The sequence below is a fragment of the Choristoneura fumiferana genome, chromosome 9 (genome assembly GCF_025370935.1).
Source record: "Choristoneura fumiferana chromosome 9, NRCan_CFum_1, whole genome shotgun sequence".
In the NCBI taxonomy this organism is placed as follows: Eukaryota; Metazoa; Arthropoda; class Insecta; order Lepidoptera; family Tortricidae; genus Choristoneura; species Choristoneura fumiferana.
The window spans coordinates 4,255,225-4,272,173 of record NC_133480.1 but is presented as its reverse complement, the minus strand read 5'-3'; the positions used below and the strand labels follow the sequence as shown (position 1 = coordinate 4,272,173).

Below are 16,949 nucleotides of genomic sequence, written 5' to 3'. Positions count from 1 at the left end.
GAAAAAGTGGGAAATATCCTTTTTCTAGTAGTTGCAACAGCTCTCTATAGGTATCCAAAGTTTACAAAGAAAGAAAGAAAAACATTTATTCGTGACATTTACAAAGTAATTCCGTAAATACACGCACAAACGTTTACATGTCATTAATTCGAAGTAAATTTATTAAGTCCATAAAGGTACAGTATTTCTTTAGTATAAAACTTCACTTAATAAATAAGACGATTGATGGACGCGGTCGCCAGTGTTCGGAAATTGTCGTGAACAGCCAATTGTCTTTTTCCGAAGACCGATGTGCAATCTTTATCGCCGGGGACTGTATCCGGTCGTCACGACATGTTTGTTAATAGGATATTGTTTGTGCAGGTGCTCCGCAAGATGACGGCAGACAAAGAGTTGGAGGCGCCAAGCCCCAAGCAGCAGCAGTGGGCGCAGCCGCCCAAGATGCCTCAGGGGCGGCCCATCGTCAAGGTGACCATATTTAAACAGAACACCCATACTTTCAATAGCGAATCTACTGTGTTAAAAATTTGGTTCTATTGTGCTAGTATCTTTGAACAACATTGTAAATTCCTCTACCTCCACATTGTTAGAAAAACACACGAAGCACTCAAACCCAAATACCACCAATACCTCACTACGCTTAAGAGTTTCGAACTCAACCAGAGTTCATCCTCAGAGCAAACTCTAAAACGGCAAAATTTACGTACAGTCGAATGCAAAAATTTATAGACTTACCGTCAAAATATGTATACTTACATCGACCTAAAAAAAGTAAGCATAAAAGTGTACAGATATTTTTGACGGTAACAGGCGTGGGCCAATCAACTATTTTACCGACACTTTGGGCGTCTCCTGCGTTACCAAAATTGTCTCTGGCGTTACAAAAAATCGTACTTCCAATAAGATATTTCACGGTTTAATAGGTTGAACTTACGTAGGATGGCATGTATACATGTACACCATCTATTAAATTACAGAAAAACATGTTTACTTACAAAAATCTGCGATTGTTTGAAAAATGTTGTGGACAAATTAGTGTCGGTAAAAAGTTGATTGGCCCGCGTACCTGTTGTGGTGAACTTATTTATGATCTGCGTGTCTCGTAGACATGCAATTACCTCTTATATTTTGTATTCTGTGGTTGCAACTCATAGCTTTATTATTGCAGCGTGTTACTACGGTCTTCAAGTAAATCCAAAATGGTGTTTTGAGACTGCTCTATTTTGCAGGGCAACCAAAGCGGAGCAGCGCCGCCGATGGGCTACGCGCCGTCGCCGGCTGAATACCAGCATCACTACCAACAGCAGCAGGTAACCAATAAGAGCTGGAGCTTGTCGGATGTCGGGCCCGCATTATAATCGGATGTGTCAGTGGCAGCATTTTAAATTAAGCTATTCACACTTGTCCGACACTGATTTTCTATAGAAATGACCGACATCCGACATGAATCGGATCCGACAAACGGCAGGTGGGTGCGGGCTCTAAAATATTCAACTAAATGGACTTCCGAAAATCGCGCGCGTCTAGAGATTTCGTCAGACAGGATTACTCGCAGTAGGTCCTTTAGTTCCTTTCTTTTCATACTAATAATTCTCCTTTTGACGACACTGCTCGAAAATGTGGCCATAGATAACCTAAATCCAGTATATATGTACATTTGACAGCTGACTCGTTTATGGCTAGCAAAACACGACAACAATGTAATATAATGTGTAACAAAATTACGTCAACAGGTCGTATCTATATATGTAGTACGATACGACTTTTTAGAGTATATTTCAGATTTTTATTCCCGGCGTGCTGAAAAGAGAATTGGACCAATCAAAAGTAATAGTCTGCTGCATGTGATATTAAATTGACCAATGAGAATGCGTCATTTATGACTTTTGTGAGGTGTTCTTTTTTCCTTAAATGCATAATATGCACAAAAATCTTTAATTTTTTAAGCATGAAAAAATGCCACAGCATTAACTTTTTAAATCTTCTACGCACGGCACTGCACTGGCTGAACAGCCAGGCTGCTCAGTGCGCAAGTATACATTCTCGTCATATTCGACTTGCTGCTGCAGCCAGGCTGCAGTTTTTATTTTTTAAATATGTGGTTTTGGATACTGGCCACTAAAAACGGTTAAAAAAAATTATGTCACAAAAACTAAAATCGGCGGGAGCAACGCAGTCTTTGGATTCTTGTTTGTTTTGCGATAAATGTTTTTTATTTCCTCGCAGTGGTCGTGAAAAGCACGATGTTTAGTTTCGGCCTAAAGTGCAATAGATAAACTCGTATTATCGAAGGGCCTTCGAACTAACTCGTTCATGTATTGCTTACTTTCTAGCCTCTACAACAAATGCGACTCTACAACTCTACTGCGAATAATTTTGATTCGTTTTTTGTTACGTGAATGCTAGTTTTTTTACGATGGTTCTTGGCTGTTTAATTAAAAGTGGTTGAGCTGTTTTTGAGATGAGAACTTTTCTGAATTGGTTAGCTTATTTATGCTAGGTACGTTAATAAAACCAACGATGTAATTGTTTGGTAATCAAAATCCCCGAATATCAATTCAACAGCTAGTCCTAATTGTTTTACGCGTGCAAAGTCGCGGGTAAAAGTTAATACATAAGTATGTAACTCGGGCGACGCTACCATGGCAAAAAGCTGCACTAAAAAGTTGATTGACTGGTATTTGTTGCAGCAAATGTCCGGCAGCGTGCGCCAATTCCTACACTCGCAGCAGAGGCAGCAAGTGCCCAACTCGGTGAGTTATTTTTTTTTAAAGCTAGAGCGATACACTTTTTCATAATATCTGGTAAATCATAACTGTAATGCCGCTTTTCCACTAATAATGTGCGTGGAATGTGTTCTTCATTAACCAATAGAAACGCTTCATTTGCCTCGCCTCGCTCCGCTCAGCTGATTCCACCCGAGCTGTGCTGCGCGATCATAGGTAAATGAATCGTTCTATTGGTTCATGAAACACATTCCTCCCAAACATCATCGCATATCTCTGGTGGAAACGCAGCTTTAAAGGGATAAGTCCGCCTTTGTAGAAATAGCTCAAAGTTTGTCAATTGTGTTTTGTTTCTATACAATAAATAGTTTTTCTCAAAAATGTCCGTAAAAGTTGACATTATTCTTTACATATCAGAAGGTGAAGTACATAGTTTATGGTCAGCGAAAAATTAAAAAGCTAATAAGATTGCAGGCGCGCTAGCTCGACGATAGTAAATTAGCGCGCGAAACTCGAAGTTCGTGTCGTGTGGTCCCTCTGACACTTATACTATTTAATATGAGAGCGAGAGGGACGGTACGATGCGAACTTTGAGTTTCGTAATAGCCCTGCTGCAATCAATCACAATTTTTTTTAAAGTTAAACAGGCCCTGGAAATCTTGGCACAAGTCGTATAGAGCCAAGTCTAATGGCCGGTATTAAATATTTTGTTGGAACTCCGAACTCTTTTTATTGGGTCGGAAACAGCTTGTGGTGTTTTCGGTGGAAAAATACACCTGCAGTTTATTTGCAATGCAAAAAAGGCGGGAAAGCATAAGAAAAAGTTTGGAATAAAATTAAATGTTATAATATAATTTGAGTAAAGCTTTATATTAGTCTCGGCTGGAATAGCAATTGCTGGCTTCGTATTAGTTATACGGACTCGCAACCTCGTCCGTTTAATACTCATACTCAGCCAGCAATTGCCTACTTCCAGGCCACGACAACAATCTACTATATATACATACAATACGCTAGCACATTGACATTGAATTTCTTTTTGCTTCCAGCTTAACAACATGAACAATATGAATAGCATGAATATGAGCAATATGACGCGCGGCATCGCCGGCGGCACCACGCTGCATCAGCTGCTGGTGCAGTCGCACCAGAGGAGTCTTAACGGTGAGTCGGCCACTACTGTTAGCACACTCTTTCTGTATAACTGCATGGCTACTACGAAACTCGAAACTCGAAGGTCGTGTCGTGCTGTCCCTCTCGCTCTCGTATTAAATAGTGTAGGTGTCAGAGGGACCGCACGACACGAACTTCGAGTAACGAGTTTCGCAGTAGCCCTGCTGTATTCACTGTTGACGCTCAGTTCATTCCTGACCACTGTCCGTAAAAGCTAGAGGATCGCGAAAGATTTGATCGAATGCGCGCCGGCATGCCCGGGCAGCGCCGGGTTTGAAAGGTACGCCAAAGAAAAGCTAATGACAGTCACAGTTTTTTTTTTAGCTGTATAATCCCTAATAATAATCATGAAACCAAAGTGTTCTCCGGTCAAAAAAGCTTTAGGGTCGCCACACATTTATCGATGAAGAATAACCTGCTTAACTCATTTATTGCCGAGCGCCAGATTATGTACTTCGCCGCAATGTCGACGCTTCTGTAGACAGACGCCCATCGGCGTCTGCGGCATCCAGATGAAGCTAAATTGGACGCCGATCAGCGACTGCAGCATTGCATTATATAAGGGTCCACTATGACGTCCATGAGCGTCAATGGCACTGAATGGGTTAAGCCGGTAGTATACAATAACAGCGGGAAGATCGGCCCAGCCTGGCTGACCAAACAACGAGTGGTCCTTAGAGACCGATTTACACAAAGTCACAGTATCAACCATCCCTCGAGAACAATCGTAATTAGTACATTTATGTTTAGAGCTGGGCGGCGTAGGCGGGTCAGGCGGCGGCGACAACCAGCTGGCGCGCTGGTTCTCCCCCGAGCTGCTGGCGCGCGCGTCCGCCGGCAAGCTGCCCTCCGTGCACGTGCCCAACGCGCTCTCCCTGGAGGACCTCGAGAGACACCACCACTCCCCGGCGCCGCCCGTGCGCAACTGAGCTCACGCGAGCTCCCGCACACACCAACGACACACTATTTCAAACTGGCGAGCGGACGGTTCCAATCTTCCGGACCTCGATTATTCGTAAGTGGCGCTCTTTTGTTTCTGACGCGTTTCTTTTGCTCAGATCGCGGCGATTGCAACGGTGCGCTCGCCTACCCTTGTGCGGTGTCGAAATTATTTGTGACTTTGAACTGAACTATGACAGCTCGGTGACTCATCGCTCTACCGTGTCACGATTACCGGCAGACGGTTTGTTTCTTTCTGACAGTATTCTGACTTCGTCGGTTCTCGAGCGGACGTTCTCCATGCATGTATTTGTAGCCCCCTCAAGTTGTGTTCCCTCATTTTATTGTAGTCTTTATCAATATGTTTTTAGAGCGATTTTTTCCCCGAAGCGCGCAAAGCGGGTATTTAAGTGCTTTGGAGGAACAGGACATTATACCATGATGTGAACCGAAATAATTAGGGGAAGTATTCCGATGGTAGCCAAAACCGATTGGACACAGTGTCAACCAGTGTTTTTTCTGACTACTTTTTTCACATGTTATAAATTGTATGGCTATACCTTTACAAAAGAGCCATCAAGCGTATTTATACGTTAATGTAACATTGGCTATTGTTGATCGATCAATCAATATATCATGCATGAAGTTATGATTGATCAGTATATTTCAGAGTCGATCATTTCTATACCATTGAAATATTCGTAATAGAATGTTTAAAGAGCATACCTGTTAGTTGTTTCTCTGGTACGGGAAATAACTAATTTCGTGTTGTTTTTGTATGAAGCTTTCGAATCACGTATATACAAAGTGTATTTCAAAATGTTTGTATGTAACGTATTTTGTGAATCGGGATTAATCGGAAGCAACATGAAATTAATACCTTAAATTTTGACGCAATTGTAACCATTGCATCTCAATGTGAATTTTGTGTGTTTTGTAAAACTTTTGTCTCCACAGTTCGGTAGTTGCGTAAAAAAAAATGTTGCACCACTATCTCATTAGTGTACTTAATTGAATAAACGATAACTGTGCAATTATCAATCATTAATGTGATGACAGAAGTTCTATAACTAATGGGTCTCCAAAAAGAGACGACTTAATTCTCGCTGAATTGTCAAAAAAAAAAACTAAGAAGTAAAGTGCATTCATTTCGGGAGAAGAGCGCGTGACAAATGTAACGAAAGGATGATTGAATCAATTATTTTATTTTAAATCAATATCAGCACTTATTGCAACGAATTAATGAATAAAAACGAATAACATCATTAGTCAACATACAAACTAATATAGCTTAATAAAATAAGCCAGAAGAAGGGGCATCGAGTTTTCATACTTTTGGCATTACTTTTACCTGTGGAACCAGTGCCGTCTTGATCAGAGGGGAACCAGACCAGTGTCACTGACTTTGGTCATAACTCATAATAAAATGCCCGAAGTCAAATTATACTCGCCTACACGAAAAAAAAAAAGAGTTAATCTTGTCAATATCATTCACTTTTTTTACCTTTCAAAGAGGCCCCGAGCTCTTTGGTCCCCAAGAATTTTAACAAATCCCCAAATCACTTATATACCAAGAGAACATTATCCAGAATATGGTTTACTTGTGAATCAAATAGATATTCGCGCCTAGTCCCGACAGGATGCGCATAAAGAGGTTGCAGCTGGTGTCTGGGGTAATTTTTGATGTATTCCTTTTAATAGTGAGTTTACTCTTAGATTATGTGGCATAACGTTATATGTATGTTTTATCCCAGACTCAGCTCCCTTTTGACTAACATTGACTTGTGTAACGGGAGATATACTTAGGTAAAAAGCTACAACCACCATGACAAGTGGAAATGTGAATGAAGATACGAAAATGAGATTTGACCTTGCCGCCACAAAAAAACTGTCTGATTTTGTTGAAAACTTAAGTATCCCGAATATTATTGTCTACCGGCAATTCTCTAAAAAAATGGCACTTCGGCAGATCTATTGAGAGTCGGCAAATGGAGAAATGCTGTTGAATCTTTTGTTTTCGAATTGCTAGACAGTTTGTATAAACTGCAGTGCTGAACGTGGTGGCTACATGAACTTTTCCATATGCGTTCAAACTGAAGACACTGATTGTGAGATTGACTGTGTGAACAATGAACTGGTCTACTGAGTGAACGGAATGAGCGAATGAATTTGTGTGCGAACGAAATGCGAAATATATATGTATTATATTATCTATATCTACGGTTGTGTTTGTTAGCATTTTTGTTACTACGTCATTTTCGGAAGGAGGTTAAGTATTTTCGTTTACTGGAAGGAAACATGATGTCTTCATTTGTCGTTGCGAAGTAGATTTTTTAAAATGTTTTGGAATCATCCGCAAATGTAACGACCTTGCATTTGTGCTAGTATTCCTCTAAAGGTATATTTTTTTAAACGTTTTACGATTTTCCACTGTGCGAGTTCGATGTTATAGCGATAATGTGGATTTTTTTGCCATTGATTTTCGAACAAGTTTGGACCTGAGCTCGCGTGGTCAGTGCATGTCAATTATGATTTGAAAGACACCTCGGACAATAGTTAGGGTTTGTTACCGTCCAGAAGTGTCAGAGTCAGCTCAAGACGAAGGAAGCAATATCGTGTATACTTTTAACCCTTATTTCGCCTTATGCCTTTGTGTGAACGACCATCGTGAAGCACGGGCCGGGCGCGTTCTGTCGCAGGAACGAAGCAATATCAGGTTGAACCAGTGCAATAAGCAATCGGTTGTGATGTGTTAACTCGATTTACTCGAGTTTAAGCTGGAGCTACATAATAGAATCAAGAAAGAGCGAGACCAGAAGCCATATTGTCTAATGCCCAGACGCTCGGGATCGCATTCACCATCTCTTTCCTTTCTCATCTCTTCAGTGATTGTGATTCAGAGTGCGTTAGAAAATGTGATGACAGGTCGTCACTTGGATAAGTTTATGTGGAATAACGCGAAGTGAAAATAGCCCGAAAAATAAGCGTTGACTAGTGTATCTGCGGTTTCTTTACGTGAATAACTCTAGTCATGGTTTCGAGTTAGCACATCTTTATTCATTGCACCGTCCCTGCTACAGCGTCCTGGCCCCAACCAGATCATCAGGAGCAGTCGCGCAGGTTTCAAATATTTTATGTCATTATTATTGACTCGGAAGTGTGAAGCAATCATGGCTGGTTGCGAGGACTTAGAAGCCCCGCGGCGCCACATTAGATGCGGCGCTGTGTTTTTTTTGTTCTTATGTAGTTGTGAATAGTGGCGAAATTTCAGTTGTCGGATTGTGTCGCCGCGTCCCGGCTGACGCGGGGTCGCTTACGTATTACAACATCAATATGTCTCCTGTAAGCTTTAAATTATTGATTAAAGAAAATTTAAAAGTTGTTTATTCGTTTTATTTTGTTTTAGACAAAAATGTAGTTTAATTTGTAATTATTTTAGGCAGAGGCGCTAGACGTGGGGCCATCGCATACGCCCTCGCGGTCTAAGGGGCTTCGGGCCTCAAAAGTTTCTCGTTTTATTTAGTCATTCAAAAATCCGTCATCTAATGTGTAGTGTGCAATCATAGGGCCTCGGAATATTTATCTTGCTCACGCAACTTTCAGGCTGAATTACGCAGTAAACTCTTTTAACGTTTGAATCTAAATGGACCTCTTAGTTCATCGAAAACTGACCTACGTTTGTATGGTGCGTTTAATATACTTAGCGGCAAAAAATCTGGTCCTCAAATGTATGCAGTAAAGTGGCAATTACACTGCGTCGTTCACCTAATGCGGTCGCCGAATTTGTTTTAAAGTACTTCGGCGAACGAACGTCGTCTTTACATTAGTATTTTCGTCTACTCTACTGCGGCGGCCATATTAAGGTGGTGGCAGCTGTCGCTCGCCGTGTTGTGTTCTTTACACTTTTGCGGTCGCCGCATGCAGCATGCGGCAAACGACTCAGTGTAATTGCCGCCTATAATTTTCAATGTACGAGTGGGCCAAATTTTGTGCCGCAGAGTATAAATAACCAAAGCGAGCAAGTGCCCCAAATACACGCGGACAGACTATGCTCAGTCTAGAAAATAGAGAGGTGTCCATGCTGATAAGATAAGCGATATACTGGCATCACTAAGTCATCATATCATGCTAAACGTTCGTAAGATGGACCGGCAGATGGCAGCACGAACGCGTGGGAGTATAGCAGTAATAGTAGTCTGTGGTCCTAAGTGTTATGTGCTGGTGTAACTAGATGGCGCTACTGGTATTTAAATACGTCTATCCACTTCACATTCACACCACTTACGTAGTATATGTATTATTTATGTAATATGTGTTCGGTTCATAATACTGTCCGTTGACCAAAATGTGTGATTGATTAAGGACACAACCAAACGAACCCCCAAAGTTTAACGAATCAGAGGAGTCATTAATATTTTTCTATGACTTAGGGATGAGTTGGCTACTCAGATTTTTTTATCCAACTTGCTGGCAGAATGGAATGTGGTGGTGTCGTCGATGTTTACAATTCACAACATTCACAATGAACACTGTTCTTTGAAACAACATTTACGGTAGGTACCAGCTGTTCAAGTGAACTTAGTCCTAGTGAACCTTTTTTATACGTCAGAAGTGATAGAGCTTACATCCTTTAAATTGCCAATAAATAGATTTGGGCTCTTCAAAAAAAATAGAATAAAAAAATGATTTGACATGATTTTATTTAGGTCTGGTCAAATGAACAAAGAAAATCTCCTGGTATCTGAATTTAATTTCTTTATTTCGAATTTTTAGCAACATTCGATGATGGGGTTAATTTTACATTTCTAGATTTGTTAGGTGCAAGGAAACTGAACCACTGAACCTTTTTGCTAAGGAAATCATGGGTGAAATGGACTGCGAACTTTTTACCCTGGCATAGGTAGAGTCATTCACGATGACGCGTGCCGTGGTTCTTAATACAATGCTATTATGTCTAATTTTTTCAAAATCACGCGTCTTCGTGGATGGCACTAGGTATACGAGATTCAGTTTCTTCAACACTATATTCTTATGCAGTAAACAACATACTTTCCCTATAATACAGAAGACTACAGCCGAAAGTTTGGTATTTTGCAATTACAATCATCACAGGATACCATTGTCTCCCTTTGGAGGACCGTGTGACCATTCGAAGTTAAGAATGTTTTCGAAAACAGCCCCGCCATCTAGTATGCTTTACCTATATCCCCACAAGGATTAGTTTTTTTCATTTTGTCTCGTCAGGCCGCATCATTGTAACATGTTTCGTAATCTGCAGATTATAATATAGACCAAGGCAAAATGTAGCCAATGTTTCAGAGAAAACAAATTTTCGTAACTACCTACTTTTTGTTGATGCAAGTGCATTGTACTATAGCCGCGTATCCATCAGGCCGAGCACCGCGAGCCGAGCCATATTTTGTCGGTTTTTTGGCCGTGCTCAAAGGAGCCTCAGTCTGAGCTGCCTTTGGCAGCGTCTCCACTTGCGCGGCCTCGGAGCGAGGCAGCCGCTTATGCTTATTTTTATGATTTCTAGGATGCCGGATGACCTAGTGGGTAAGATTGCAAATAGTCGGTGATACTGCAATACCGCGTGACTAGCTTTTTCCATAAGGTATATAATTTCCACTGTACTAACAGTACTAACATTGTACTGTCCTGACAGTGAAAATTATACCATGGAAAATTACGCGGTAACCGACAAAATGTGACATGTAAGATTTCAACTGGACAATTACGAACTCTAGGTACAACTTATAAAATCTGCGATAGGACCTTTTGCGGAGAGTTTTGTTTATTACAAAATACCGTAACTGTAGGTAATAAATTTAACAAGTACATTCAAGTTATACTTCTGAGCAAAAATTGGATCAAAAATATCTGAACACGCTTTTACGCAGTCGAGTTCACATATTTTTGATAAAATTTTTGCTCAGAAATATAAGAAGTCTACTGCCACGTGCCTCATTTAACCGACGGAATATGTCACGCAAACAGGTACCTATACCGTGCGAGGCCATGAAACAACCCAAATCAAAGCAATATCTGGTTAAAGATACCTACCCCGCTTGTTAAATATTGCAAATGCTCAAGAAAACAAACGGGCGCTGAACGACAGACCAAATGTAAAAATCTATTTATAAAGACTCCCGAAGTCGGACGTTAAATCTATTAAATACACGGAGCAAAAGTGACCGTGCCTCGACTCGATCACTGGCAGACTGCTTTAGTTCTCGCCTTCGCTTGCTACTGTGTATTTTAAGCTTATCATGGACATGCGTATTGCGCAGTTACCTACGCGGGGCAAAGTGCACGATCAATATAAGAAAACCGAATGCTCTTAGCCGTTTTATACATACATTCTAAACTAGCTTCGCCCCGCGGTTTCGCTCCAGTGGAAATCAAAGATCAAAGAAGATCAAAGATCAAAGAATTTTGAAAAATCAGAAAGAAAGAAAGAAAAATATTTAAATCACTTGTTAATACATCTCTATGACCCACAAGGAATCATCATCTTGGTCAACAACCCACTGCAGGGCTCAAGCCACCTTTTTAAAAATAGAAGAGCTTGGGCCATGGTTACAATGCGGGCCCAGCGCGAATTGGGAACATCCCACAAACCAATGAATTTCCCTGCAGGAGGGGCCCGTTACTCAAAGCTTACAAGTCTATTAATATTAGTGTTTGTCTCATTTTCTCATAAAATGAGACAAAACACTAATATAATTAGAATAATATGCTTCGAGAAACTGGGCCCTGGACTTATTTTCCATTATTCCCTACTAGTAGGGCGAAGCGGACGTCTTATCTATCCCCTATTCCATCCGTCTCCCCTGTTATAATATAATATCTTTCTACTAATCTGTTTGAAGTCTGTGCCTCAGCATGAGCCAGCAGGAGTGGACCCAGTAATTTAACTTACCTACATACCTGATACCCACTGTTGGTCAATGGCTTGTGGGACCGCTAATCAAAATCATCATACTTACGATATTTTAAAGTTTTTCATGGTTACTAGAGATAGGTGGAATTATTTTGTGCAACTGTCCCTAACAGTAGAGATAAAAGTCATAATATTTCCACGTATCCCATTAAAATAAAAGCGTCTGAATAGGTTCCACCTATCTCTACCAGTGGGGACAGGTGGAAAAAAAATCTATATATCCCTACCAGTGGAGATAGCTTGGTAGGGACAGGTGGAACGGGGGGAAGAAAATAAACTCTAGAGGTGAGAGCCTCAAGGAATACGTATGTCTGACAAATTTCATGTTTCTAGATCCAATGGTTTAGGCTGTGCGTTGTCTGTCTGTCTGTTAATCATTTACTAATGTACTCTTTTATATGTCTGTTTAGATTATATGAATATGTATGTGCATAAGTGTTTACCGTTAACAAAAAGCCTGCCAAATAACTACACCGTCGTAAATAATCACAAACATTGGACTGTATTTGATACAAGCGAGGTGATGATTTAAAAGCTGTGTTCATGGAAATAGAAAGAAAGAAAGGTTTATTTTGGCTCCAAAAGTACCACCTAAAACTAAGACTAGAACTAGCACTAAAACTAAATAGAATATTACAGCCGTCTAATGGTAACGTCTGAAACTAAGTTTCCGTTAAACTCTTATTGATGACTTTTTAACATTGATTTCTGTTCACTTAAATACTTTTAAGATTATTTTAAAGGCACTAGCACATCAGCTTAGCAAATTAATTAATAAGATCGCTTCGTTAATCTTAAGAGCACAATGTAGGTTCTGTAGGTAACAAAACAGTTGGCAATTACAACAATAACAACTTGTATCTAAGAATATCACATGTTCAGTAAGCAGGTATCGATGAAAAAATATTTTAAATTAAAGAACATACCTACTTACCTTTTAAAAATTAAATATGCTTCAAAATTAATCTGGAATAGATAATTCAACAGACGATATGGGTTAGTAAGACTGTTCCCCTGAAACAGTTAATTATCGGATTCTTTTGATTGCTAAATGTTCTTAGGTATCTACGCCTTTGACTCCGCAATTCTACACTTTGGACGTCGACAATACAATACCTACAATGACTTCATTGAACACCATACATGGTAAGTAGTAGGTATGTAATAGAACAGAGAAAGTTTCGGCCAATGAATTGAAGCATTTGACAACCAAAATTGAAAAGATCTGAAAAATATTTACACGGAACCATCATCATCCCAGCCTGTATAGGTCCCACTGCTGGGCACAGGCCTCTGAATAAGGCGGACCTGTATGGTTACTTACAGTGAATGTGTGCACATGCACCGGACACTTGATCTCTTACCATCAGGAGACCCACATGCTCGTTTGCCATCCAGTCGAAAAAAAAAACTTGTCCGGCGACGAAGCTATATAGACCGGGAGATGGTGACACAAAATATTAGATGATTTGTACCAGTATGGCGGTTCTTCAGGGGTCCAAATCTTAGAATTTAGAAGCAGTGTGGGAGCACAGGTATGGCATTATCAGACTTCTATTTGTGATGAACAGAACTGTGAAAAAAAAATTTAGGCTGGTACAAATCGTTTTGGGAAAGAAAAAAAATACTCCTTTGAAAAATATAATACGGTATGGCGGCCATTTGGAACCGCCAGTAACGTATGGCATGGTGTACAGTGGTGGCCATGTAATTAAGAACGATTTGAAGTTCCAGATTATTTTTAACTAAATCATGTCATGTGTAGTCGTGGGTCCTTCTTAGAAGTAACTAGTTACGTTATGAAATAGCCACATGAATAGAGCAAACGGGATTTAGAATAAAGAATAAAATTACTGTCATTTTTTTACAAATTTTGTTTTTATTCTCTTTAGTAACAAATTCAAATAGTAATGAAGCTGGACAAATAATTAAGAACGATTTATTGAACTGTTCGAAAGTTTTTTATTTGAAACTTAGATTAACTAAATCACACTAACGTGAAGTTTGTACAGAAAAAAAAGCAATGTAATACATTTTAACTAAAATTAATAGTTAGTAGCATGTCCACGGCTTTTTATTACTGCCTTACACCGGCGAGGCATTGAATCTATCAATTTTTGACATTTCGCAAGAGAGATAGAGTTCCATTCTTCTAAGAATACGTCATACAGTTCTCTTAAATTGCCACACTGTCGATTTGAAACTTTTTTCTTGACTTCGCACCAAAGATGCTCTATTGTGTTAAGATCGGGGCTGTTGGCTGGCCAATCTAAGACAGAAACTGATTGCGATGTGAGGAATTCCTTAACGGTACGTGCAGTATGCTTGGGATCATTGTCGTGCTGGAATGTCCAAATAACCGGAAGCACGCCTTCAGCATATGGTAACATTGTTTCTTCCAGTATGTTTTTGTATTGAAATTGATCCATGTTTCGTTCTATCAGCCTAACAGGTCCAACACCATGTCCAGAAAAACATCCCCAAATTTTTACATTTCCCCCGTCATGCTTTAAAGTTACTTTTGTGTACTTTGGGTCGAATGCTTTATTTGGAGGCCGTTTTACATATCGTTTGCCATCAGAACATACCCTATTTATTTTTGTCTCGTCAGAAAAAAGAACGTTTTTCCACTGTCTGACTGTCCAGTTTTCATATCTTCTTGCAAATGCAAGCCGGCCTTGCCTATGACACCGTTTCAACATAGGCACCTTCCTTGCTATCCTTCCATGCAACTTTTCTTCTACCAAACGCATTCGAATACTGCGTGCCAAGATTGCTGAAGGGTTGTTTTCGCCAAAATATTCTTTTCTCAACTCATTAGACCCTTTAAAAGAATTTTGTTTTGCCAAACGAACGATATTTCGATCATCTCGACGAGATGACTTTCTTTGTCTAGGTACACGCGGAACATTTGAAGTAGTTTGATACGTAGCAAAATGCTTTATGGCGTGGAAAACCATAGTTTTTGAACATTGCAGATGATCGGCTATGTGTTTATACGACCAATTCTTGTCGCGAAGTTTTAGTATTACTTTTCTTGTAGATTTATCACAACTTTTATTTTTCCCCGTTGTTTTTATATGAAGCAATCGCCTTAAAGACTTTTACGGCACTAAATGGTGCCAAAATTATTCAAATAATAACCTAAAACCACAAAGCGGCGGTCCGTTCTCTATTTAAATTTGAATAAAAAATAAACTATTCAGCGTTCTTAATTATATGACCAGCCAGTAAGTAGTAATACTAGGTTTAGATGTAATATATAAAGTTTATCTATTTATTTTTTAGCCAATTATATGTATAAATGAATTTACCGCTAGTAAGGAAAAGTTTTACGATACCGAGAGAATTACAAAAATATACATGCAGTTAGTAACACTTGTCAGTTTGAAAAAATCTTCTCTATAAAAAATCGTTCTTAATTATATGACCACAACTGTATTTCGTGAATAGCTACTCGACGATGATTAGATGTGCAAAAATTAGCCTGGAACAAATGGTTGAATTGTTTTTTTTTAATTAATGTATTCGCGTCGGTATGGCGGGCTGTAAGCCACACCGGAGAAGTATGGCATTACGCTACCGCCTACATCTTTTTTTATCGACTATCGGAAAATACAATCATTTTTGTGGAACAAATCGTTTGACACTCGTTACTTATCCGACACGTTCGATTAACGCCCACGCGATTGGGCCGCCGGTACCAGCGCTATGACCATCATTTTCTTTTTTGTCATTCCGTAATTAGACCCCTGAAGAACCGCCATACTGGTACAAATCATCTAATATTTCGTGTCACCATCTCCCGGTCTAATAGGTGCAGCACCGCAATAGATAGCCCGTTGTCCGGTAAAAACAAGGGACGTCTACAAGTGGCTCCAGAGGGCTTGGGCCGTAGATCCAACGCGGGCTCAGTGCGGATTGGGAACCAAATTGATGTAATGAAATATTTTGAATTAGTTAAAAAAAACGTTGTTTATTAGCGCAAAGGTCTGTATAGCTCCTGTTTAGAGGTTAACTCGTATTTGGTTTCGGTTGCCACCACAGATGTGGTTGCCCCTAAATATTCAGCTTGTGTTTACAGCTTCTTCATTGAAAAGTCGCAGAATGGTGCTTTCTGACTCAGAAAGCAACGAGACGAAAGGCTGTCGCAGAAGCAACGAATGGATGGGTAGCGTAACATGAACATGGTTTGCAGACACAAGATTAGTTAATCTTGGTGAGGTGGGATAAGTTTAGTAGGAAAAATAATGTCTACGAGGATGAACCACGAGCGTACTAGCGGCTATATATTATACAGTACAACATAACTTAGCCTACCTAAGTTATTACGTACCTAAGTAGGTTAGCAATTCATTCTCATTTGCTTTTACCGAGCACAAAAAGACATAGGTACATTTTGCTAGTTTTGTGGCTTGATTGAGACGGAAAAGTAGGTAGTACTAAATGCCTTGGTGAAGGTGAGTACTATATCGCTATACCTACTAAATAAACAAAATAAAAAAACTGATTCCGTGGAAATAAATGTTTTTTCTTTCTTTCTAAATATTTGCTATTTTACCTAGCTAAGATAAAAGATTTCTGGTATTAACAACATGTAAGTAGCCAAGTAGGTAACTCCTGAGGGGGTTCATTTTCGGTTTAGTTTGGAAATCGCAACTAAAAATATTTTGCTACCACTGTCTATCTTATGTTGATGTTGTACCTAGGTAGGTACTGCAAGGTTATGAGAATGAATTATGTACAAATTAGTCATTCATTAGGTAGTTAATTACCTTCTAAGTAATATACCGCCTAGCATTGTGTGAACAACTTAATCGAAACCATTAATGAAATATTCAAGTATCCAAGGTCAATGTAGGTATAGGCTAGGCTAATATTATTCACCTTAATTAACGTAGACTTCCATGCTACCAAGTATAATCTCACACACAGGTACCGTAAGTGTAGGTATTAACGTTCCTTGCTATATTTAGTTTCTTTTTCTTGACGAATTCATATTAAGAAAGTAGCTAGCTAGATGCTCACCGTAACGCTATCAACCGTGTCAATTTACGTAAGCATGTAACTGTAGCTCTACGAGGTCACAATTTTTTACCTACATCGTTTGCTGAGAATAGATCTTTCCATTCTAACTTGTTTTTTTTTTAACTCCTCACTGACACTTG

The 16,949-nt window shown here is 39.6% G+C and overlaps 1 protein-coding gene across 4 annotated transcripts in view; it reads left to right on the top strand.

The window, feature by feature from the left end:
• LOC141431011 (uncharacterized) overlaps window positions 1–15,221 on the top strand; it is a 49,639-nt gene extending 34,418 nt beyond the window's left edge. For 3 of the 4 annotated variants that reach the window (XM_074091944.1, XM_074091943.1, XM_074091942.1), the window contains 5 exons: window positions 364–468; window positions 1,230–1,310; window positions 2,691–2,753; window positions 3,776–3,890; window positions 4,650–8,219. In XM_074091944.1, the coding sequence (XP_073948045.1) occupies window positions 364–468; window positions 1,230–1,310; window positions 2,691–2,753; window positions 3,776–3,890; window positions 4,650–4,828 (543 nt within the window). In that variant the 3' untranslated portion in view covers window positions 4,829–8,219. Of the gene's footprint in view, window positions 1–363; window positions 469–1,229; window positions 1,311–2,690; window positions 2,754–3,775; window positions 3,891–4,649; window positions 8,220–13,591 lie in introns of those variants that run through there. The other variant, XM_074091945.1, reaches the window with a different exon arrangement.
• Window positions 15,222–16,949: the final 1,728 nt, after the last annotated feature.